Source organism: Gymnoscopelus microlampas, assembly GCF_963454915.1.
Source record: "Gymnoscopelus microlampas genome assembly, chromosome: 23".
NCBI classification, from domain to species: domain Eukaryota; kingdom Metazoa; phylum Chordata; class Actinopteri; order Myctophiformes; family Myctophidae; genus Gymnoscopelus; species Gymnoscopelus microlampas.
This window is the reverse complement of record NC_139960.1, coordinates 20,655,689-20,682,067: the sequence shown is the minus strand read 5'-3', so window position 1 is coordinate 20,682,067 and position 26,379 is coordinate 20,655,689. Positions and strand designations below refer to the sequence as shown.

General features: G+C 45.0%; 1 protein-coding gene across 3 annotated transcripts in view; it reads left to right on the top strand.

Moving 5' to 3' along the window:
• LOC311040328 (CUGBP Elav-like family member 2) overlaps positions 1 to 26,379 on the top strand; it is a 70,358-nt gene that overhangs the window by 10,957 nt on the left and 33,022 nt on the right. For all 3 annotated transcript variants that reach the window (XM_084050540.1, XM_084050539.1, XM_084050538.1), the window contains exons 2-4: positions 1,664 to 1,746; positions 16,177 to 16,225; positions 20,634 to 20,768. In XM_084050540.1, coding sequence (XP_083906666.1) covers positions 1,664 to 1,746; positions 16,177 to 16,225; positions 20,634 to 20,768 — 267 coding nt within the window. The remainder of the gene's footprint in view (positions 1 to 1,663; positions 1,747 to 16,176; positions 16,226 to 20,633; positions 20,769 to 26,379) is intronic.

Sequence of the window (26,379 nt, the reverse complement as noted above, 5' to 3'; positions counted from 1 at the left end):
GCTAAGGGCCAATTACTCAGCAGCCCCGGTACTCAGAGGACTCCGCGGGAATTCAGCTGCATTATGCCTCACCGCCTCATCAAAGGGACTTTGGGATGTGTGGATGCTAAACCTACTCCAGATGTGCGCACCACTGAGATGGAACACCAAAACGCTCGCCCCAAAACACAGTCGCCCCGGGGCAAATCCGGCGGTATTCACCTGGTATTCCTAAACGTAACCTCAGTAAACTATGCCTAAACCTATAACCTTATTCCTAAACTTAACCTCAGTAAAACTATGCCTAACCCTAAACTTATTTCTAAGCTTATCCTCAGTAAAATAAATACAAGAATACAAGAACCGCTGGTCTGCTGAAAAACAGTGTGTGTGTGTGTGTGTGTGTGTGTGTGTGTGTGTGTGTGTGTGTGTGTGTGTGTGTGTGTGTGTGTGTGTGTGTGTGTGTGTGTGTGTGTGTGTGTGTGTGTGTGTGTGTGTGTGGGTGGGTGGGTGGGTGGGTGGGTGCGCGTGTGCATGTGTGCGTGCTCAAAATCTGGAGTGTTCATTTATCTCTCAAAGAGTCAAAAACGTAAGGGTCCATGACTGACTGTAAAATATCTAGATATCTTTTTTGTAATGGCTGTCAGTGCAGCTGTCAGTCAGTCTTAGAAATGGGGGCGAGCGTGTTTTGGGGCGAGCCTTCCGGTTACCCTGAGATGCACTGCAGGGCACGAGTCATAAGGGCAGATGTCCAGGATATGAGGGGGAGATGCCCCGCACAGACCAAATAGAGTCATTTCCATGTGTCTGACATCAGTGTCTCCTGCTGTCTCTGTCTGACTGACTCTGCAGTTTTAATTGTTTTCTGTGCTGCTGCTGACTGAGAATGGCCCACAGCTCCATTGTTTCAGCCCTCCTCTGCGGGGATTATGGAAGGATTAATGATGAGACAGCCCCCTCTTCTCCCTCTCTCTCTCTCTTTCTGTGTCTGTGTATGTGTGCATACGGTGCATACAGTGGTGTAAAGTAGCCAAGTACATTTACTCAAGTACTGTACTTAAGTACAATGTTGAGGTAATTTTACTTTACTGGAGTATTTCCAATTGTCAATACTTTTACTTTTACTCCACTACATCTCAGAGGCAAATATTGTACTTTTACTCCACTACAATTATTTGAAAGCTTTAGTTACTAGTTACTTTGTAGATATACAGCAGATATACAAGCCCACAACACATCGCATCGCGAGCTTGCAGATCTGCTATTTTCAAACATTTTGGTACTCTTACTTTTGGTACTTTAAGTATATTTTGATGCCAATACTTTTGTACTTTTACTCAAGTAACATTTTGAACACGGCCCTTTTACTTGTAACAGAGTACTTCTACATTGTGGTATTGATACTTTTACTTAAGTAAAAAATGTCAGTACTTTTTCCACTACTGAGTGCATACTGTACGTGTGTGCGCGTGCATGAGAGAGGCTCAAGCCATTACCACTGAAGTGAATCCAAAACTATACTGTATGTTCTTCCTCTCTGTCAGGTTGTTTTGTCCTTCGTTCGTCTGGCGTCTATATGGTGTCGACCGGCAAGTCCGAGTGGATGAAGAAAGTAAATATCTCTTTGTTGTTCCTTGTTACTTACCTGTGTCTCCCTCTCTCTCTCTCTCTCCCTCCCCCCCAGGCTGCTGTTTTGTCACATATTACACAAGGAAAGCCGCCCTTGAAGCCCAGAATGCACTGCATAACATAAAGACCTTAACGGGGGTAAGTGTGCGTCCTCAGGTCTCCTCTCTGCCTACACCTCCTCTAATCACACACTCACAGCAGCACCCCCGAAGCCCTCTCATACCACTGACACCTTTCTGCTCTAGTGTTTGCGCTCCTGTGTGTGTGTGTGTGTGTGTGTGTGTGTGTGTGTGTGTGTGTGTGTGTGTGTGTGTGTGTGTGTGTGTGTGTGTGTGTGTGTGTGTGTGTGTGTGCGTGCGCGTGTGCGTGCGTGCGTGCGTGCGTACGTGTTTGAGTGCACATTGCACGTTTATCTGTCTGCATGTCTACCGTTGGACACTTTTGCACAAAATCCAGAGTGTTCGTTTATCTCTCAAAGAGTTGAAAACATAACGTAAGGGTCCATGACTGACTGTGAAATATACAGATATCTTTTTTGTCAGTCAGTCTTAGAAATGGCGAGATTCAAGATAATAAAAAAAAAAGATTCTCCATCCACATAGAGATAGAAAATTGTCTTTGATTAGCGGCTTCTCAACAACAACATAAAACATAAAAATACATAACTATAGCATTGGAGGGGGTGGTATGCAGTTGTGGACAAGCAGTATTTCAGCATCATGATTAAAGTACTTGAGCCATACTATTATATCCCCTCTCGCCGACACTTCTGCAACACAAAATGTATCGTGAACTTTATGAACTTACATCACTAAGAATTGTCAAAGAAGTGTCCAACACAGCCTATGCAGCTCTTTCTCGTATCCTTAGTTTTAATGTTAGCTACAAAAGGACAATATCTGGTCTGATAGCTCCACTGTTCTCTCCCCTAGCCCTGGAGCAAGGGGGAGAGAGGGAGTGGATAGGAATTTATTCCCCCCCCCCCCTCCCGCCTCCTTCTGTCTCTTAGTCTTCGGTGGATATTTAAAGGCCCCTAAATCCTCCGGTCGGGGCTATTGGCGCCTTTCCTTGCTCTCTACTTGGCTGCGCCGGCTAACTGGATTCTCACCAGTCGAGTGCCTTCACCGGCCGCCTTTCCCCAGTCAGATCAGTGGATAGGCCTCCTGGGCAGGATAGGGTGGATGCTGATGGTATCTCGCAAGGGCTATAAGCAGAATCCGTTGCTCGTGCGCCATTTGACTCGGAGTCAAGCTTGTTTTTTCCTTGTAGAGTCATGGTGTTAGTGTTAATTGCTCGTGGAATAAGTGTGTTAAAAGTAGATATTAAACCCTGCCACTAACGCATGTCCAACAAGAAAACACACGTACTGACGTTAGGTCAACATAAGTGTTCGTTTTATTATAAAGTGCTAAATCATTCCAGTGTGTTAGCGTCAACATAACCCGTGCTGTTTTCGATGTTTATTCACTCCACGGAGAGGTTTTGTTGTTTTGTCTGTGGTGCGCAAACGTGGAGCAACTAGACTGGACTCAGTTTGCATTTCAGGTTGCACGTCCGGTCTAGAACGGATACGGAAACGGCCATTGTGCGTGCCTGTGTGTGTGTGTGTGTGCAAATGACCTGATATAGTAGACGGGCTCTACACGCCAGAGCAGATCACTGAGCAGTAAATAGATCACAGCAAAACACTAGTGCTTGGAAATGGTGCGTGTGATGTATTATTCCTGTACGTTCATACATTATATTAAGTGCTTTATGTGCTTGTAATTTCTAAGAAATTAGTTTTGATTTTGATATTGATATTCATATAGATTCTTTGTTTTAACACATTTGTAATTTGTCATTTCAAAGAAAAGTAGGCCAATTGTTCAGTTTGAAATTGATATTGAAGTTTTGTGTCATCATTAACACATTACTATTTGATTTGAATAAATCATTTTCTAGACATGTTATCATGTGCTTGCAATTTCTACACCATTACTGTACAGACATGATGAAATTGAATGCATGTGTTCAGGGATGCATGAATGAGGAAAACAACATGAGGACATGGAGGTTGCTTGGGGTATAGTTCCGGCAAGAACTTCAAGCCACTTTCACCCCCGTGTAGGTGTGAAATAGCCGTGAAGAAGACACATGCGTTAGCACTTTTTAGGATTATGGTAACGAAATCGCCCTCCTTCTCTCTCTCTCTCTCTCTCTCTCTCTCTCTCTCTTATTCTCTGTCGTTCTAGGCATTATCCATGCCAGCTTTCATCTCCTGTACCCTTTGGTCGCAAATCACATGTGACAAGGAAAAACACAGTTCGCACAACGGGCTGAACCAATAGACACAGAATGGCCGCGGTTTAACCCTTTAAGACCGGGAACGCATACTGTGTGTCATTTTTAGTGTGCCACGCTATGAGCTTGTAGATCTGCTATTTTTTAAGAATCATGAACATTTGTGCAAATATGTATATATATATTTATTTATTTATTTTTAGCGGACATTTGTAATGCAAATCTTCCAAAGCCAAATAAATCTTAAAGTGACACAAACGCTGCTTTCCCGGGCTTAAAGGTTTAAGTGATTTTGCAGGGTTTATCGCATTGAATATGGTCTCTGCGGCCAAATCGGAAATAGGACAAAGTTGGATAACCAGACAACCTTGCCCTGGGAAAAGAAAGGGAGAGAGAGAGGCGGCAGGACACAGGCAGACGAGATGAGTCACCCAAATGGACGATGAGCACAGTGACTTAATTGCTGAGGTGAGATGAAAGGATGGCAAGAGGACTGAGAGAGAGACAGAGAGGTGAGCGGAGGTGATCCGCAGATGGAACGGAAAGAGTGGAGAGTAGAGCACTCCAGCACGCTCGAGGGCAAAGCAATAAACGGGCCGCAGTTAAAAACCAATACCTGCTTATTAACTTCCTCGCTCTCCCCTCGCTTGTAAAAAGCCAACGGAACAATGTTTATACTGGCACTCTTTCTCTCTCTCTCTCTCTCTCTCTCTCTCTCTCTCTCTCTCGTTCTTTCCCCGCAATCCGGACGCCCTGATGGGGGAGAGATGCAATCACAGTCAAAGTTGGGCCGAGGCCACATCGTAGATATAGCCGCTGGTTGCTGGCAGTGCCGACTGGCAGCCATGTTGGGTGAGGGCACAAGCGGTTGACTGTCTGCCATGATTGAGCAGTGCAGGGTTAGTAGCTATGCTGGCACTGTGGCGGCGGTGAACATTACGGCTGTAACCATCGATTATCTTTTTAGCGAATATTCTATTGCATACATGGGCAACTGGCGGACCGGGGGCCACATGCGGCCCCCACCTTCACTTAATGCGTCCCACGGGTTAATATTGTAATACTGATATATTATTGATTTCAGCTGTTACAATTCCAAACATGCAAACATGACCCGCTTTAATTACTTCAGTCTGTATTAGTATAGCTTAATGACTGGTATTAAAATTCTATTGTCTTTTCTATGTCCGATGTATTTGTATTTAAGTTCATAAAGTAAAGTATAACTAAACGCATTTGAAATGAAAGGAAAATGTTCCTTTTCAGGATTCCAATTCAAAAATAGCAGATCTACAAGCTCAAACGTGTCGCAGTTTTGAGCTTGTAGATCGGCTATTTTTGCTACTTTTGAGTGACAGTATGGTAAAGTACGGCATTCATTTACGAAAAAAGTTAAAATACGGAGATAATAGGTTTCTGCCTGACAGTATGCAATGTGGCCCTCTGGAGTGAGTGTGGAAATATAGTGGCCCTCTCCATCATCATAGTTGCCCACCCCTGTTCTATTGATTGCTAGTTTATACTTACTTGAGTACTTGTCGTACAATGATGTCATGCTAAAAATAGCATGATCTTCAAGCTCATAAAGTCTTAATGCAACGTGTTTTAAGCTTGTAGGTCTGCTATTTTCTGTGTTCTTGAAAATCAATTATTTATTATAGGTTGTGTGCATGCATTACACACACGGCACACTCAAACACGTGTGTACACTATGGCTGCACAATGTATTGTATTTCCACTATAAACTAATTGTAAAAGTCAGAGCTAATTGTGATATCAGCACATCCAAGTTTCACAATTAGAAAAAAGTCCACATTTTTGAAAATAGCAGATCTACAAGCTCACAATGCATCACAATTGTGATATTATTTTCGCTATTTTTCATGTGATAGAGTATATAGGGTTTAAATGCTGCGTTGCTCACCTTGGTAGCTGCAAAGTGCACACAACTACAAAGAGACACAGTGTATCTGGAAGCAGAGATTGTGTGGAGAGTGAAGGTGAGAGGAAATGGTTAAACAACACTTTTGTAGGTCGTTTTGTAGCTGCAGTTGAAGCCAACTCAACTTGCATTGTAGTTTTGTACATTTTGTAGTAGCTACAAATGTCAGGTGTCGATTTGTATCTTCATGTGACTGTGGCTCCATTGAAAATAAATGGTAGACTAGTAGCTTTGTAAGTGATTAAAGTTCAAGGACACTTTGGTACAGTAGAGGTTTGGGTTTTGCAGTTCCATGATGTAACTCCAAAGGTGGGCGAGATATCAAAAATAGTTGCTCCATTGATTTGAAAATGATCGTTCAAAAATATGCTCCTCATTGACACAGTCCCTCCCTTTTAGCCTCACACGAACACAGACAAAGCTTTCTGCCAAAATAGAACACCACAAAATGTTGTGCTGTTTGTTGTATTTATTTGCTTGCTTTTTGTTTAAATGTTTTTCTATTATACAGTAATTAGTGGGAAACATCCAGTAAAAATACGTTTTACTTTTACTCTTCAAGTACATTTCAGAGCCTGTACTTTTTCTGTACTTTTACTTGAGTAATTAGTTGAATGAGTACTTCTACTTTTACCAAAGTCACAAGTAACTGTACACACACACACACACACACACACACACACACACACACACACACACACACACACACACACACACACACACACACACACACACACACACACAATAAAACACAAACAAACAAACACACACACATACACACGGCCGGTCAAAGCTTGTCAGCCAGTCTGCCAGACAAGGTTGTCTGAGATTTTTTCACTAAATTGAACTCCTTCATTAGAGGCCGACAGATGTCTAAATTGCCGACGTCTCCTCACGCCCGCGCTCCTGTCTGAAGGCTGCATGCTGCACCAAGGTGGAGGAGGAGGAGGAGGAGGAGGAGGAGGAGGGAGATATGCGGGGGGGGGGGGGGGGCTGCGGTGGGATAAGGAGCCAATATAGGACACGTCCTCTGGATTGTCCTCTATAGCTGCGAAAAGTTATCTCGTCTACGTGTTTGCTCACTCTCCTTCTGACTCTCTCTCTTTCTCTCCTTCTCTCTATATCTCTCATTCCCTTTGCTATAAACCGGTGGTTTTCAAGCCTTTTCATATCACCATTATTTATTCTGCATTTGAGCCACGGACCACCATTTGATGACATTTAGACTCTGAGACCCAGGACTTGATTTTGTCCACAATTCCATCCATGCTGTATTGATGTTGGTGCCATAGGAGAGATAACAGGCAAACGTTGATCAAAATAACGATTCTCTAATTAAGTAATGCAGATGTTTAACGATCATTTAACTCCTGAGAGCGTATCATGAAACCAAATGGACCCGTGAGGGTCCATTTGGTTTCATTTTACGCTCTCAGGAGTTAAAGATCTATAAGGGTCCATTTGGTTTCATTATACACTCTCAGGAGTCAAAGATCTATAAGGGTCCATTTGGTGAACTCTCCATCATTTAGCTGGGGACCACCTGGAACCCCCTCAAGGACCACTGGTTGTCCCCGGACCACTGGTTGAGAACCACTGCTATAAACGATCCAGAGGATGAAAGGGCCTTTTGATTTGGGTCTTTTTTTTGTCAGAAGGGGGATCATTTAGCTTTTTTGGGGGCCTTTATGTACATGGACATTGGGGAGACAGTGGGGGGGGGGGACTTCAGACATGACCAGTCGAGCCCCCATGTCCCAGATGTACCGTGGGCCGATCACAGAGGCCGAGGCGAGCGCCAAAGCTTGATAAGAAGAAGCGCAGGGCTCATTAAAAAGCGACCGTTGCACAAAGGCCACGCGTACGTGCTCACACGCGCACGCACGCACACACACATTTGTATGTGCACGTGCACTCCTTGGGTCCCCCCATCCCCCATACCTTTCTGCCAGCGAGATAATTAGTAACGCTCCGCTGGCGGAATACAAATGCAAAGTTGTGTGTGTTCGTGCGGTGAAAAGGCACATCAAAGACCTCATCAGATGGCTGCAAAAAAGTTTAAAAAAAGATCTCCAGCAAGGTCAGGGTTTAAAAGCCCCGTTTCATTGCGGAGACATTATTTCAGTCTCCGATTGATGGACGGAGGTTTTGATATGAGGGAGGGCCGACTGTGACCAGACATTCGAGGGTGAGTGAAAGCTTTCCTCTTCTAGTCGTCAGTTCTGGACTTCATTGTCTGGATCAAACGTGTAAAGTTTTGCACACGCGCTTGAAGGAGTGTGAATGTACAGGATGTGAATGTATGTGCGTGCGGCTCCATTTTGCAGCGTGCGTTGCTCGTAGAAAAGACATGAGGTATAACTGCCTTTGACAGACTGACCAATTTTCTGTTGAACTACTGTTTGGTCTTTGGCGGCCTGGAGTGGAGCCACAGTGAGCATGACCATTTAGAATTCAGACACTCTTATCCAGAGCGTCTTATAAGTGTACAACACTACATACAACCTGCCATAAAATATGACCCTCCTAAGTAAATGGTGCATTTATATATCGGTTTTATCCAAAGCGCTTTACATAGATTGTGCATTACATTCACCCACAATTACAACACACACATTCATACACCGATGGCAGAGGAAACAATGCAAGGCACCAACCTGCTCATCAGGAGCAACTAGGGGTTCAGCGTCTTGCTCAAGGACACTTCGACACTAACTCTGGGGGAGCCCCCCAGCCCGGGATTGAACCTTGCGGTTTCCAGTTCACTATACCCGGCCACTCTACCCCTGAGCCACTAAGCTGTGATGTATTTTTGCTACCATAGGCTTTATAGGGTCAGATATAAGGGATTTAAGTAATTAAAGCCACCATGCAGTCAGTTTCTGTGTCATCAAACATTCATGTGTTATAGCCTGGAGGATATTATGCAACAAGCTGAAAGGTTAGACCTTGGACAAGTGGTTTATAAAAATAAAGGCCATGCCCGAAATTGGAGGCAGCTGACCGAATTGACAGAACAGAAATATACATGTGTATGTATGTGTTCTGTGTTCTCAACACACACACACACACACACACACACACACACTCTCTGAGCCATTCCCACCGTGGTGTCATTACAGAGACTCATTATTGAAATCAATTCAATTAAAGGCCGTAATTGCCGTAGTGAAACCCAAATGCTATCACAAACAGAACTGTAGGAAGGCAAACCTCATCGGCACACAGACTTAAAGGAAATATTAATCGTTTTGTTTCAAATTAACTTCTATAACCCCCCTTCCTGTCGTAGTGGTGGCACCGTTTAAGCCCATTGATTCGAGGGAAGGGGGGCGGTTGTAAATGCGGGCTAACTATGTTAAATACTTAGAGTTGTTAGCGCGGGGGGACTCGACACAGCATAGCTAATAGCCAAATCCCTAAATAACAGCATAGCCAAATCCCTCAATCATTCGGCTCACACACACACTCTCTGGTGTTAATTGTTTACCGAGCTAAATGAAGTGGAGATAATGTAGGCTAACTGTGTGCTAAGCAGTGCTAGACAGGAGATATTATGAGAGACAATTTGATTTATCGTCACTTGTTTGCTTAAAGGAATTAAAGTCATGTTTTATCTGTATCAACATTAGTGTGTTTGAGAAGGAGAGTGAGCGAGAGGGAGGCGGAGGGAGGACTATGTGGGCCAGCGTGTGTGTGTGTGTGTGTGTGTGTGTGTGTGTGTGTGTGTGTGCGTGTGCGTGCACGTGCGTGTGTGCGTGTCTATTTGGCCGTCCCAGCCACTGGTCACCAATATTGAATCCCGACTGTGAGAGCCATCTGTCTGACTTTGAGCAACCAGCTCACCGTCACACGTTTGCCCTCTCAGAGGAGATAGGACAGAGAGAGCGAGGGAACGGTGGGGGTGGGGGGGATGGGGCAGACAGAAGGTAGACCTACATCACATCAGAGAGAAAGAGGAGTGTGTGTGTACGGTGCAGTACGCGGATGTTCACACGCACACACACATACACCCGAAGCGATGGCAGGTCAGCGGTGTCTGGTCCCGTCCAGTATGTGAGCTCTCCTCTTTTGGCTCGCACGTCCAGCCCATGTGACCGCGTGTCTCTTTCGAGGTGCCAACTGCTGGCAGAGGGTACGTGGCCGCTGGCAGCTTGCAGGCAGGACGCTCGCGCACAGATCAGGCTCCCTGCTCGGTACTGATCGCACACACACACACACACACACACACACACACACACACACACACACACACACACACACACACACTGTCATACTATCTGCGGTGTGAGCAGCATCAAGTTATTCGTCTGGCTAGCATGATGCAAGTTGACTTCTACCCTTTCAAGACCCCGGGGCATTCCTGGCAGGCCACAGGTGATGAGAGGGGGGCGCCAGGGGGGCTTATGTTAATTTGAGAACAGCAGTTAACATTTAGGCGGTGTAGGGTTTCTTGCACTGCGTGTACCAGTGAGAACTATTTAGTGGCTAACGGAGTAGTTTGCGCATAGTGCATGCGCAAACGAATCCCATGTACTATGTTTGTGTGCATGTGGGTGGGTGGGTGGGTGTGTGTGTGTGTGTGTGTGTGTGTGTGTGTGTGTGTGTGTGTGTGTGGGTGTGTGTTACTTTGGAGGTGACAAGAGGGGAAAGACAGGGTGGTGGGGGGACTAGTGTTGTGTCTGACAGACAGACATCTGGCCTGCCACATAACCCCAGGCTGGCACTGTTCTCACGTGGACATAATTGCCTGGCAGCGAGAAGAGGGGGTGTCTCGCACCCACAACAAGGTCACAGGTGCCCACAGCCAAACGCGCCCGTGACCAAAAACACTTGAACGTTCCACCACGCCGCCGCGGTGCAACCCCCGCCTGCCCGTGCTGCACTCCTCCCAGGCCCTAGTCTGGGAGACTTCTCCTCAGAGCCTGGACAGCAGGGGCGCGGCCACTGCGTTCTGATTCAAATCAACAGCCAATGAAGAAAAGGGGGCGGGATCCACATGCAGTGGGTGTTGCATGTAAATAGGAGCGACGGCCGCCATTGTTGTGTACTGCTGTTTGCCTCTGGTCGGACTGTTTAGACGAGTTGCACAGCTCTCAGACCGGTAAGAGGCGTGTCCGCTCAGATTCTGAGCGTAAGTTACATCCCGCCCACAAATGCCAGGGCTCTGGCCCGGAAGTTTCCTCGCCCCTCCCGTTTGTATGCGAGAGCTGGCGAAAACTTCTGGGAACTCAGATCACCCAGGCCCTAACGCATTTATGTTTTGTCTCATAACCAGTGGTGTAAAGTAATTATTTTCTCAAGTACTGTATTTAAGTACAATTGTCTATACTTTTACTTCTACTCCACTACATCCCAGAGGCAAATATTGTACTTTTACTCCACTACAATTATTTGAAAAATGTAGTTACTAGTTACTTTGTAGATATAAATGATTACGTTATAAAACATACATTAACCATTTTAGCTCTATTTTTACCTAGGCTTTTTCAAAATAGCAGATCTACACGCTCACAACACGTCGCATCGCGAAGCGTTGTGAGCTTGTAGATCTGCTATTTTCAAACATTTTAGTACTTTTACTTTTTGTACTTTAAGTTCATTTTGATACCAATACTTTTGTACTTTTACTCAAGTACATTTTGAATTCCGGACTTTTACTTGTAACAGAGTACTTCTACATCGCAGTATTGATACTTTTACTTAAGTAAAACATTTGAGTACCGTTGCGCAAAGGAAGCTAATCAAGACAATTGCGCCACGCGTAACCGTGGCAACCGAAGTGCTCCGAACGAGCAGCGTTGGCACAGAGTCTGTCCTGGCAGAGGGGTCTAGAGGAGAGAGAAAGGTGACTGAATTTGGAGGACGAGAGGGGATGGAGGGAGGGATGAATGTCAGGGGGGATTAGATAGATAGATAGATTGCCATCGAGGACAGGGAGTTGTTTTGGCAGAGCCCTGTTCATCAACCTCGTAAGCTCTACTTACTACGAATAGCCAAAACAGGCGATCTACATTAAGCTCGCAACGTGGAGTTGTGAGTTTGTAGATCAGCGACATTTGCTGTTTTAGAAGCATCTGTGCCATTTTTTGATTTGAGCTAAAAAAGTATTATTTTACACTTTGGCTATTCAAAAATAGCAGATATACAAGCTCATAGCGCGGCACTGAGTGCCGCACTATGAGCTTGTAGATCTGCTATTTTTGAGAAATTGTAAATTTTTCTGCAAATCGTTGAATATATATATATTTTTTAACTAAAATCTTCGCTTCTGGGGGGTCCCTGGAACAACATGTTTTGAGATGGGGGTCCGCGGCCAAATTCATATACATTTTGGGGTCCTTGACATGAAAAAGTTTGAGAACCACTGACCACTGACAGTAGCATAAGTGTTTTCAAAAAACAGTTAGGATTTAGAAGACATTTTGTAGAATCGGCCTCAGGTCTTAATGGATTAATAACTTAATGTTTTGAACCAAAAGAAACCTATAATGACACGCCCAAAATCAGGACACCAAGTTCAACGTGACTAAGTCATTTGTGCATTTGGAAACCTGCACAGAAGTAAGCTATAGCAGCTAGCGTGCAGCACACACACAGCACATAATGGTCGAGTTTTTATTAGACAGAGTGCAGTGTTTGGTGGGTGTTCCGAGGACTCCTGGGGAGTGGGTAATGAATGGCACACTGCGGCCGGGGGGGGGCCGCCAGGCAAGAAATAAAAACACAATGGCGGTGAGTGGAATTGTGGGATAGCAGAGCACTAGCAGAGGCGCGTTTTGCGTGTGTATCTGCTGGAGCTCGGTGAGATCAAACGAGACCGCCGTCGTAGCCCGCTGGGCATTCTGGGTAGTTAGACCTGGGGCAGAAAAAGTGTGTGTGTGGGTGTGGGTTCGGTATGTGTGTGTGCACGTGCGTACCCGTGCAAGAGCTTGTGAGCTTGCATGCTTTTCTCCAAGAATGAGCCAGAGATGCGGATGTTGAGCGGAGGAAGAACTTAAAATGGATTCACGAGGAATGACTTGACAAGACTTTGGAGGTTTGCCTCGTGATTGTAATGTGGCGTCACCCGTGTGGGTCTGCGTTGGCCAGTATGTCCCTGCCGGGGTCCGTCCTCGTGTCAGTGATACTGTACACTGTGATACTGTGATACTTTACACTGTACAGTATCACAAGCTCCGGCCTGAGGGAGGAGAGACTATTCCTGTTGCTGTCCAAACACATGATACTCTGTCTATTCTGCTCTATTCGGTTTTTAAGTCTGACGTCATATTGTAGTCCGCCTACCGGGTCCAAGAGGCACCAAGCGCCGTCCACTCTTCATTGTAAACATGTCGGAACCCGTAATTTTTTTTACAATAACTTTGTTTTTCAGAAATGAACCATTGAGGGTTAAAAATGGTCTTAATGCTAATATCATAGACAGTAAAAAGTAGGCTAATATATATATTTATATGCATATTTATTTATTATTATTTATTATTAACATTATAATATTTATTTTTTATATTTATTTACTTATATATATTTATATATATATAGATATATATATAAAATAAAGATTTCCTCTTCTCTTTGTCGTTGCCAGGAAAGCGGTAGAATGACACTTTAGTGGTTATTTTAGTCTCAGATCTGTTAAAACAGCGAGGGACACAGCACTGCGCATATTGGCAAAACACACACTTGGACCCGGAAGCAGTGTTGCCCGATTCCGTGAGAGACACAAGCAGCCAGGTCTAGGAAAACAAGCCCAAAAGTGGGCCACATGAGCACTTTAAACCAATGCATCGGCTATTTGAAAATAGCAGATCTACAAGCTCACAACGCGTCGCGATGCGACGCGTTGTGAGCTTGTAGATCGGCAATTTTCAAATCAAATATTGGGGGAAACTTATAACAAGCAGACCTGGCAACACTGCCCGGAAGTTGTTCTGACGGAGCACATACGTCACGGCTTAACAACAGAATGCTCTCTTTCTCTCTCACTCACTCACTCTATCTATCTATCACACTCTCTCTATAGCCTCCTCTTCCCTAGCTGTGATGCCATGTACAGTAATGTTCTATTTCTTTACTCCCTCCCCCCCTTTCTCTTTGTCTTCTCTCTTTCCCTTCCTCTCACGTCTCTTCTCTCTATCATCTCTTTTCTACTGTTTACTGCCACCGTTAGGCAGGGCTGGGGAACGAATCAATCAATGGGCAGCTTGTAAAAGGGGGGAAAAGCCCTGCGTCTGGGGGAGAAAGAGAGAGAAAAGGAGAGAGTATAAGAAAGAGAGAGAGAGACGCGGGGGATAAAGGTATGTGATAGAATTGGAAGATCAAAGCCTTTCTGTCACAGTGTGACTGAGCCAGGGGCATTATGGGTAAGATGTGGCAGACGCACTTACACGGCCCGTTACGCACGCGTGCGCGCGCGCACACACACACACGTGCCCCTGTGCGCGCCTGCAGTGCACACGTGGCCCGCCATCGCGGTCTGTTACGCACAGAACCCCACAGGCAGTGGTGTAAAGTAACTAAGTACATTTACTCAAGTACTGTACTTAAGTACAATTTTGAGGTGTTTTTATTTTAGTGGAGTATTTCCAATTGTCAGTACTTTTACTTCTACTCCACTACATCTCAGAGGCAAATATTGTCCTTTTACTCCACTACAATTATTTGAAAATTTTAGTTACTAGTTACCTTGCAGATATAAATTATTACATTATAAAACATACTTTAACCACTATAGCCCTATATTATACCAAGGCTATTTGAAAATAGCCGATCTACAAGCTCACAACGCGTCGCGATGCGACGCGTTGTGAGCTTGTAGATCTGCTATTTTCAAACATTTTTGTGCTTTTACTTTTGGTACATTTTGATGCCAATACTTTTGTACTTTTACTCAAGCAAATTTTTAATTCCGGACTTTTACTTGTAACAGATTACTTCTACACTGCAGTATTGATACTTTTACTTAAGTAAAACATTTGAGTACTTTTTCCACCGCTGCCCGCAATTGCGGTCGGTTACGCACTGAACCGCACAGGTGGTGCGAGGACACGAAGACGGATCCTTTCACCAGGATGTGTGTCCATGAAAGATGGAGGGAGAGAGAGAGAGAGAGAGAGAGAGAGAGAGAGAGAGAGAGAGAGAGGGGGGGGGAGGGAGGAAGGAAGGAAGAGAGCTCACGATATATTTGACTCTCAGTGTGATTGATACCGGGCTACATTTGGAGAATCACTGTCATTCATCTCTCTGCAGATCAAACAGACATATAATCTCCCATAAAGGAGAGAGATGGCAGGAATAAAATAAAAAAAACGGGGGGGGGGGGGGGGGGGGCAGAGCAGAGATTGAAGGAGGCGGGCAGAAAAGGAGGGAGGCAGGCTGTGTTGGAGGAAATACTCAGATTTAACTTAAGTAAAAGTATCAGTAATCACAATATAAAGATGATCTGTTACAAGTAAAAGGCTATATTCCAAATTTTACAAAAGCATTATCATCAACATATACTTAAGTAAGTACTCATTATTTTCAAAATGTGTCTTTTCTACAAGCTCAATGCGACACGTTGTGAGCTTGTAGATCTGCTATTTCTGAATAGCCAAAGGATAAAATTGGGATTCATTGGTTAATGTATGTTTTGTAATATTGAATCTACAAAGTAACGAGTAATTCAAGTTTGCGAGATAATTTTAGTGGAGTTTGTCTCTGAGGCGTAGTGGAGTAGAAGTATAACGTAGTGGAAAAAAGGAAATACTCCAAGTACCTCCAAATTTTACTCAGTTACAGTATTGAGTAAAAGTTAGTTTCCGCCGCTGGAGGCTGGCATGGAAGGAGGGAGGAAGGAGGGAGGGAGGAAGGGAAGGAGTTAGGCAGGGAGGGAGGGAGGGAGGGAGGGCAACAGGCCCTATCATCTCTGAAACGTTTCCTTGTTTTCATCAAATAGCAAAGCCCACCCGCCTCACCCAACCCTGGCCCGATCAATCACTGGTTCCAATAAGCTGCAGTTGACTGTGTTGTCATTGGCATGTGTGCAGAAAAAGATACGCACACAAATGTAACACACGCACACACAACATCCCAAAGCACACACACAGTCATAAAGTATACTACACTCACACTGGCGGGCCAGGCACAGTATATCAAACACCCACATGGGATAACAAGCAAACATGTGCATCGATCGTCGCACCTAATGTGCTGGGGTCTACTTGTGTGTAAGGCATCCCTTACATGTTTGTGTGTGCGTGTGTGTGTGTGTGTGTGTGTGTGTGTGTGTGTGTGTGTACGTGTGCGCGTGTGCGTGCTTGCACTGTAGTGCTCTCTAATGGACTTTATTCTGTCTTCCACAGATGCACCACCCCATTCAGATGAAGCCTGCAGATAGTGAGAAATCAAATGGTGAGTGGCACACACACGCACGCACGCGCGCACGCACACGCACACGCACACGCACGCACACACACACACAAGCACACAGCATTAGGTAGCCTGTGTGAATATCCCTGGCTATAGTCATTTCTATTTTGAGAGAGAGAGAGAGAGAGAGAGATACAGAGAGAGAGAGAGAGAGGACATGTTGATGAGATGAATTATTAAGGTGCCTACGGCGGGGGGGGGGTCATTGAAAGTTGAATCATTTGGCCCCACGCTGAACCAGCTTATCCCCTTATCTCTTGAGTGTGCACACACACACGTACACTACTCTCTCACAGAATCGTATTTGTCCTAAATTTACCCCAATTCCAAATTTGCATATCGCAGACGCGTTTCTGAATGCGTTTCCTCACGCTCAGCCCTCTCTGCATTCCCAGACACACCTCGCTGCCAAACAGTAGCTTCTTTCTGTCGCCACGTCTCCTCTCCTTTGCCTTTTAATGAGCCAGCTGTCATCTCTCTAGACCCCATGGTCGTGCGTCCTCACAAGTTTCCTTTCCTAGGTGGGATGCAGGGATAGAGCGGAGGAGAGGTGGAGGTTAATATTGGACAGCATCCAGGCGGCAGCGTTGGTGTCAGAGCTCACACACACACACACACACACACAGAGAGGGAGACGGAGTGCTGTGATAAGCTGTCACCAGTCATCACTTTGACCTTAACCCATTTAAACCGGGAACGCATCTAGTGTAACCACTTAAACCATTATTTTATACTTGGGCTATACAAAAATAGCAGATATACAAGCTGGTATTGAAGCTTGTAGATCTGCTTTTTTTTTTTTTCAATCGTAAAAAAAATTGCAAATCTTATTTTTTAAAGCGAACATTTTTAAACTCCAATCTTTGCTTCATGGGGGTCCCTGGAACTAAATATTTTTGAGATGGTGGTCTGCGACTAAATACATATAATTTTGGGGGTTGACATGACTTGACATGAAAAGGTTTGAGCACCACTGGTACATTTTTCTTTTCTTTTTTTAGGATTTTAGAAGACATTTGTGGAATCCCCAGAAGCAAAGATTTGAGTTACAAATGTTTGCTTTAAAAAATCTTATATATATATTTATATATACCATTTTTCAAAAATAGCAGGCGCTACGAGCTTCTATATATCTGCTATTTTTGAATAGCCAAAGAAATCTAAAGTGACACAGATGCGTTTCCCGGTCTTATTGGGTTAATAAACCAACCTCTAGCTAGCTAGTCTGCCGTCAAAGCAGCGCAATAAACCAGGCATCCGTTTAGCGCAGCGCAACGACAGAACCTTATAAAAGCCACTAATCAATCCACTGAAATATACGGCGTGATATAACTTTATAAGACGTACCCGTCAAAGGTAACGACAGCAGAACTTAATAAAGTAACTGCGAGTCATCATAGCCGGGGCTGTGAAATGTATGGCGTGGAATATTGAATCTATCTATCCACTTAATAGTAATGACCTTTAATAAACTCCATATCAGAAAATGTAACGATGCCTGAATGGTTTGGTCAGAGCTTTATTAGCTAAGTCAATCAAACGGGGTGTGTGTGTGTGTGTGTGTGTGTGTGTGTGTGTGTGTGTGTGTGTGTGTGTGTGTGTGTGTGTGTGTGTGTGTGTGTGTGTGTGTGTGTGTGTGTGTGTGTGCGTGCGTGCGTGCGTGCGTGCGTGCGTGCGTGCGTGCGTGCGTGCGTGTGTGTGTGCGTGGAAGGAGTAGGGAAGAAGAAGCGAGGGGGACTTGCTGTACCCTATAATTAGATGCCATGGTGTACAGAAAGAGATAGTACAGTATACGGTGGGATAATGCGGTATAGAGAGGACGAGGAATAGGGAGATACTGCAAATGTGTGATACCGTTATTGTTTTAAAATAAACGTTTTTTTTTTTTTCTCCAACAAACCCTCTCCCATCCCTTTTGTTCTCACTGTCATAATGGGCTGAAACGCAGCGTGGTGCTGACACCGGTCCAATTTTACAGAGGCTGCGCTGAGATCAGTCCACAGCTGGCTTTGTGCATCTTATCATCGCCTCCCTCGCCGGTCAGAATACAGAAAACAGTCAATTGCACGATATCTCCCCTCTTTTTCTCTTCGAGTAAATTAATTACAACGTTAAACTTGTGGTAATCTTCCTCTGGAGTGATGCACGTGCAAACACACACACGCGCGCGCGCTGTGTACAAAGGAGTTAGCGCATTTGAAACAACACTTATCTTGCCGACATATCCCGACGGTTTGTTTTTATACACACCAACAATTCAAACAGCAAAATAAACAAGTGCGCTATTGATTTCCCAGAGTGCAACAGGCCGCTTATCTCTTTCGCCTCGCGGTAAGAGCTGACAGTTTCCTCATTAAAAATGAATTGGATTAGCATTCCATTGAATGTGGGGAGCGCCGACGCATGCGCACGTGCGTGCACCGAAGGTTTATGCCACTCAGCTGTGAGCAGTGAGGACTTGGCTCTCAGAGGCGAACAGCGTTTTCCTATGGGAGTTGAAGGCAAGGGGGCGGGGGGGGGGGGGGAGAGTCAGAAATCAAAGCACGGACAACGGATGCACGCTTATGAGAAACAACAAAAAATATAACCTGGCGAAACAGTTGCGTGCATTAGCACAAGATGAGGATAAAGGAAACATTCAGTATAAATGTCCCTGTTTGCTAATTCACACAACTAGTAACTACTACTACTACTTTTGTATTTGAAACTTTGAATGTATCTAAATATTATTAACTTTCATGATAGCCTAAGTACAAATATAATTTATTAAAAGGCTACTATAGGCTACAGTGAAGTCGGACTGAGTGACTGCAAAGTTTTTTTCTTTTTTTACTCTCTTGGTGTGGGGATTATCTGGCACATGTATGTATCTGTTATGAAAGAGGAATTGTATCATGAGTGAAACGGCTATAGCCCTTGGGAAACCATAACCATAAACCTACGTAGATGATCTAAATGAGTTGCCATATTTACATTTCCTTACAAATTAAGCTATATATTTCTGGGATGCATAGTAGCTGAAACTCCACAAGATATTGCTCTACACTTATTTAGTGAGAACATTGCTCCTCCTGCTGAAAGCATCTCAGCAGGAGCCACCCCCCCCCCCCCCCCCCAATTTACTCAAGTACTGTACTTAAGTACAATTTTGAGGTATTTTTATTTTAGTGGAGCATTTCCAATTGTCTATACTTTTACTTCTACGCCACTACATCTCAGAGGCAAACATTGTACTTTTACTCCGCTACAATTATTTGAAAACTTACTAGTTACTTTGCAGCTGTACAATATTACATTATAAAACATACATTAACTACTTTAGCCCTATTTTATACCTAGGCTATTTGAAAATAGCCGATCTACAAGCTCACAACCCCCCCCCCCCCCCCCCTGTTGTTAGCCTCTCAGAGTGGTCCGTGGCACATCGGGCATAATAGATGCAGCCAAAGTTCTCATGCAGCCGCTCCAGTTTCCTAGTCCGAGCGATTGCAAGAGAAACGGATCTATTGTGTCAGCGAGACAGAGAAAGGAAAAGAGGGAGGAGGGGAGGGGAGGGGGAGGATCAAACGGTGGCGAGGAGAGAGGGCAGTGACGAGGGAGCCGGAGGAGGGAGGGACACGTGGAGAGATAGAGGAGGAGGAGGAGGAGGAGAAGAGCAGCAGTCGAGGGAGAAACAGAGGGTGAGAGAGGACGAGCGTGAGAGACTCACACAGAGAACACTGGTGTTGAAGTGATAATGAGACATTGATCACAGCCCACAGATGGCATGATGAAACACATACTCTCTCTGTCTGACTTTATCTTTCTTCCTCTCATTCAGTGGTGGAAAAAGTACTCAAATGTTTTACTTTACGTAAAAGTATCAATGCTGCAATGTAGAAGTACTCTGTTACAAGTAAAAGGCCGGAATTCAACATTTACTTGAGTGAAAGTACAAAAGTATTGGTATCAAATGTACTTAAAGTACCAAAAGTAAAAGTACTAAAATGTTTGAAAATAGCAGAACTACAAGCTCACAACGCGTCGCGAGCTTGTAGATCGGCTATTTTCAAATATCCTCTGTATAAAATAGGGCTAAAGTGGTTAATGTATGTTTTATAATGTAATCATTTATATCTGCCAAGTAACTAGTAACTAAAGTCTTCAAATAATTGTAGTAGAAGTAAAAGTATAGACAATTGGAAATACTCCAGTGAAGTAAAAGTACCTCAAAATTGTACTTAAGTACAGTGCTTGAGTAAATGTACTTAGATACTCTACACCACTGCTCTCATTCTCTCCCGAATATCCTTTTCTCAACCTCTCTCTCCTTCGTTCTGTCTTTTCCCCTCTCCCTCTGTCCGCTTCTTCTTCTTCTTCTTCTTCTGTCTCTTCTTCACGCGGCGTGCAGCGGTGGAGGACAGGAAGTTGTTCATCGGCATGGTGTCGAAGAAGTGCAACGAGAACGACATCCGGGTCATGTTCTCGGCGTTCGGACAGATCGAGGAGTGCCGGATTCTCAGAGGGCCGGACGGACTCAGCAGAGGTGTGTGTGTGTGTGTGCATCAGACCCCAGCCCAGCCGCCATCCAATGAAAGCATACACACACTTAACTCACATGCGCATACCTCATCCATCTCTCTCTCTCCCTCTCTATCTCTCTCTCTCTCTCTCTCTCTCTCTCTCTCTCTCTCTCTCTCTCTCTCTCTCTCTCTCTCTCTCTCTCTCTCTCTCTCTCTCAGTCCCTCAACACAGCTCCTTTGCCCCCTAACCCGTTCTGCTCCCCCTCCTCCTCCTCCTCCTCTCCACCCTTAACCACCGTCCTTGCCCTATACCGAACTTCCTTTCATAGCGTTAGCCGCGTTGTACGTATAAGCTACCGAGCGCTAGCTAGCGCAAGTCGACGCTCCCATAGTAGCATAGAGTATAAGTGTGCCGTTAGTAATGCAGAAAAAACAAAACAAGATCCAGGTTGGTTTAAATCATAAAACACAACCACCTCAGGGCAGTCTTTCACAACACAGCAACGTCGGCTAAGAAGGCAGAAGCACCTTCATGCATCTTTTAGCACGCTGCCAGCTAGCGCAGCTAGCCGCCAGCGATGCAGGGGAGCGTGGCGACGCAGAATGCAGAACAGTGATGTTTTTAGCCCGCTAGTCATGCAAGGGACCTCCTCCTTCAACCACCCAACACCCCCCTCCCCCCAACCTAATTCCTCCCTTCCCCTCACCCCAACCCCCTCCCCTCTCTCCCCAACCAACCACCCACCCCCCCTCTGTCTGTAGTCTCTCTCTGTGTGCTGGGGAGATGGTGTGTGCGTGTGCCTTTGTGTGTGTGTGTGTGTGTGTGTGTGTGTGTGTGTGTGTGTGTGTGTGTGTGTGTGTGTGTGTGCGTGTGCGTGCGCGTGTGTGTGTGTGTGTGTGTGCGTGTGTGTGTGTCCACCAGAACCCAATCCCTTCTGCTGCTCCTGCTGTCACACAAAGCTGTCACTGTCATTGTCACACAGGTTCAGTCTGTATGTGTCACGTATGTATACTATACACTTTTTTTGTGTTATTTTTATTCCTGTTGACGTTGTTGTTATGTGTGTTATTATTGTTCAATTATTTCTGAATGTGTCTTTGATTCTTTTCTCTTTGAGGTTTGCGTCTAATAAGCGTCTTTTTCCCACCTCGGTCTAGAAACTCAAACTCCCATGCTCCTTTGCTCATTTATACAGCCCTCCACCATTTCACTTGCCTCTGTATTCTATCTCTCCCTCTCTCCCTCTCTCTCTCTCTCTCTCTAGATGAGACATCCACTACCCCATCACACGCTCACTGCCTGCCTGCCTCCATAGAATCCCTTCAATCCCATTTGTCCTTTTTTTCCCAGACACCTTGCATCGCTTACCTTACCTCCTAACCTCCCCTTTCTTCCATTCCATTTTTGGGCTCGCCTCTTTTGTCCTCATGAATATTTAAAACTCGCCGGCCGTACTGTAGCCTCTTTTCCGCTAAACTAATATGAACCGCTTGAGCCGCCCCAACGCAAGCCAGATAGAAGGAAAAGAGAGAGAGACCAACTTGCTGGTCCAGCTCAGGCTGGGACCAGTAATAAACGGCCCCTATACCAGGCTGAAAATAACGGCTCCATTTTGGTTACATTGGATACGTTTTGGATATATTTGACTGTGCACTGTACCAGAGGCCCTGGATCCCACTTAGCTCCACTGTTGGGCCTCCTGTTTAAAACGTCGTATCAATCAGAGATGCACTCCCTCCACCACCCTGCTATTAATAAAATATGGATCACACCACTGGTGGATGGGCCGGGCCTGGGGAGCTACCCTACTTTCATTAAAGGACTGTTTGGTTCTCCTCTGACGACAGAATGCGGCCCGTTGAGGTATTTATAGTCGTGGTACCGTGTCCCATCTATCCACACACGCACGCGCACACACACACACACACACACACACACACACACACACATACGGGCGTGCTAGTGCGCGCCACGCGAGAAAAGGAGGATTCTTTTCTCAGATTTGTATCAGCTCTGACGATGGTCGGGTGCTGGGAAGTGCTTTATTTGGAAGCGACGTGCGGATCAAAATGGAAAAACATGATGCGGATAGCTATAGGGAGCCTTTTCATTTAAGTGTTTTTCCTCGAGGAAAGACATATTCCGTCTCCTAATTGGGAGTATCTGGGTTTCGTGACAGCCAAAGACATGTTTAGCCTGAGTTATGGGTTTATAAATAGAGGCAACGGAAGGCCTAATTAGCCAGTCAGGACCAGTCTAGTGGGCCAACCTCAAATGTGACAACCCCCCGTCCCCCCGTCCTCTAGAACTGGTTCACTTCTGGGCCAGCGGGCCTTTACAGAGGACGGGGCAACCTCCTAGAAGACGAGAAGATATAAGTGACAGATTGTGGTCCATCTAAAATAGACAGTTCCTCTGAATTAGTTTAAAGATGACCCCTTTTGGACTGTTAACATCTAATGCCAAATAGCACAGCGCCCCGGGGCTGGGAAAGACACGTCCTGGTGTTTATTTGGTCGACCCCATGTGGACACTTTGACAGCCTTTAACCTCCTTTATAAAAACTGGAAAATACGATTGCAGCTTCTGTGTTTGTGCTTTGCAGTTACACAGCGGGACTCTCAGCAGTGGTGGGAAAAGTACTCAAATGTTTTACTTAAGTAAAAAGTATCAATACTGCATTGTAGAAGTACTCTGTTACAAGTAAAAGTCTAGTGTTCAAAATCTACTTGAGTAAAAGTACAAAAGTATTGATTGGTATCAAAATGTACTTAAAATACCAGAACAAGCTCACAACGCGTCGCGATGCGACGCGTTGTGAGCTTGTAGATCGGCTATTTTCAAATAGCCTAGGTATAAAATAGGACTAAAGTGGTTAATGTGTGTTTTATAATGTATTCATTTATATATGCAAAGTAACTAGTAACTAAAGTTTTCAAATAATTGCAGGGGAGTAAAAGTACAATATTTGCCTGAGATGTAGTGGAGTAGAAGTAAAAGTATTGGAAATTTGAAATGCTGAAATGTAAAGTACAAATACCTCAACATTGTACTTAAGTACAGTACTTGAATACATTTACTTAGTTACTTTCCACCACTGACTCTCAGTCTGAGGCTGAAAAGCGCTGTAGGAAATCCGTCTAGCGGGGCGAGTTAGGCGAGAGAGGCCGGCCCATCCCTCAACCTAGTTCTATCAAAATGGGCTTTTGATAGAGGTGCAAGGGGACAATGATCACTTCTATTCTTCCCCCGCATCTGTCCTTCATTTCGCCACACCTCCATTGTTCCCGTTCTTGCTCTCTCTCTCTGCCTTCTCTTTCTCTCTCTCACTCCAATCTCTCTCTCTCTCTCTCTGTGGGATTACCCTGCCCTCCTTCTTCCTCACAAAACGTGTTCTCTTTCCCGCGTGCATCCCCTCCACACAGCCATAGTTATAGCCCATCTGATGACCTCTCTCTACTGTGCTAGCTATGCAGACACCTGCCATGGCTATTACCTCCACACAGCCTGACCACAAGCCAGTCAGCCAGTCCGCAAGGCGAACAGCGTTTTCCCAGCGACTTGCAGGCGAGGGGGCGGGGAGCCGGGTGTGGAGGCGAAATATATAGCTTTGTAATGTAAGGAATTTGTAAGGAAATGTATGGCAACTCATTTAGATGTAGGCCTACATAGGTTTATGGTTTCCCGTTTCACTCATGATACAATTTCTCTTTCATAACAGACACATGTGCCAGATAACCCCTACAACAAAACACCAAGAGAGTAAAAAAAAAACAACGTTTCAGTCATTCAGTCCGACTTCACTGTAGAGTATAGTAGCCTTTTCATAAATGATATTTATACTTACTTAGGCTGTCGTGAAAGTTTATAATATTTAGAGAAATGTGAAGTTTCAAATACAAAAGTAGTAGTAGTAGTTGTGAATTAGTAAACTGGACATTTAGACTGAATGTTTCCTTTATCCTCATCTTGCGCTAATGCAGGGAACTGTTTCGCCAGGTTTTGTTTTTGTTGTTTCTCATAAGCGTGCATCCGTTGTCCGTCAACAACACAGCCGTCTGTGCCTTGTGCCTTCTGTGCACTGACACCCGCCTCCCCCCGCCCCCTCGCCTGAAAGTCGCTGGGAAAACGGCGTTCGCATCAGCAAGTCAACCTGCCTGCGTGCGTGCGTGCGTGCGTGCGTGCGTGCGTAATCAGTCCAGAGATGACTGTGCTAACGTGGCTTGGTGAGGTGGTTAACATATCATTATAGCTGCGGGGGTTGTCGAAGCAATTCTCACATTTTTTCTCCTCTAATCACTCCTCAAGCAGGCAGACAAAACACACCCTTGACCCCCCCCCCCCCCCCCCCCCCAACCTACATACAACCAAACACAGCCCAGTAGTCGCTCGCCCCCCACCCCCCCCAACCCCCCGGCCACGGTCAGATTGTCAGTTCCTTCCCGATTGGCTGCCACCACTGTCAGTCAGCAAGGCTAGCGGTGTGAGAACACCTCCTCTCCGTCCCGTCGGCTGAATTCATGCAATTCATGTAATTTCTCTTGTACTCCTCCTCTGCTGGCGCCCCTGGGGGATAGGCTTTTCAACAGCTCCCTTCTCCTGGCTCTGCCGCCCCCCCGCCCCCACCCCCACACCCAAATCTCTCTCCTGTTGTACTTGTACAATATGAGGAAAGAGGGGGAACGGGGGCACCCAATCACGCACAACAATACAGGCCCAAATGAATTCCAATTGCTTTCATGCAAATGTTGACTGATTTACATCGTTGAGAGGGCTCGCATTGAGGTATGAGTAATTCTGTATGTGCTTGCGAGCAAGATACTGGGACAATATAAGGGAGAGAGAAAGAGAGAGTGAGAGAGAGAGAGAGAGAGAGAGAAGCAGTGTTGATTTCGTCGACTAAAACTATGACGAAAAATGTTCGTCAACTACCTTTTTTCAATGACGAAAACGAAACAACAAACAAATAAAAACTTGACTAAAATGTTAGTGAGGGACTAGTGGAGAAGAGATCCAGTAGAACTAAAAGACAAGTCATTTTATGTTTGGTTGCGCTCGGGTGTTGCGCTCTGAAAATAGCCTATTTTCAGCATGCAACCAAGTGCAAAATCTGCCATTATGACGCCATCAAGGCACCGCCAAAATACATTTTAGTAGACTAAATCAACTGTACATTTAGTTGACTATAATCTTATGATATTTAGTCGACTAAAACTCGACAAAAACTAAAATATTTCAGATGACTAAAGTATGACTAAAGCTAAATGGAATTTTATTCAAGACTATGACTAAATCTAAATCAAAACACTGGAGAGAAGGAGAAACAAAGAGCTTCAACAACCCCCAGAAAACCAAACTTCTTTGGCAATAATTGAGAGCCTGGATGCTGATCCTATAGCGGTCACAGATAGCCTATCATAGGGCTGTGTGGATGTGGGTTCAGGGTGGCGAGCTTCATGACACTGTGCTTGTTGTGGCTGTTTGACTGTCGTTCCTACAGCTGAGAACACTGTTGTCTGCCTGTTAGCTGTTCTCTGTAGCAATCTCTGTTTTGGGTTTATAACAACAACGTGTCCAACCCTCTTGTCTTTGTTTTGTTCTTTCTTGTCTTTCCTCCTCCTCCTCCTCCTCTT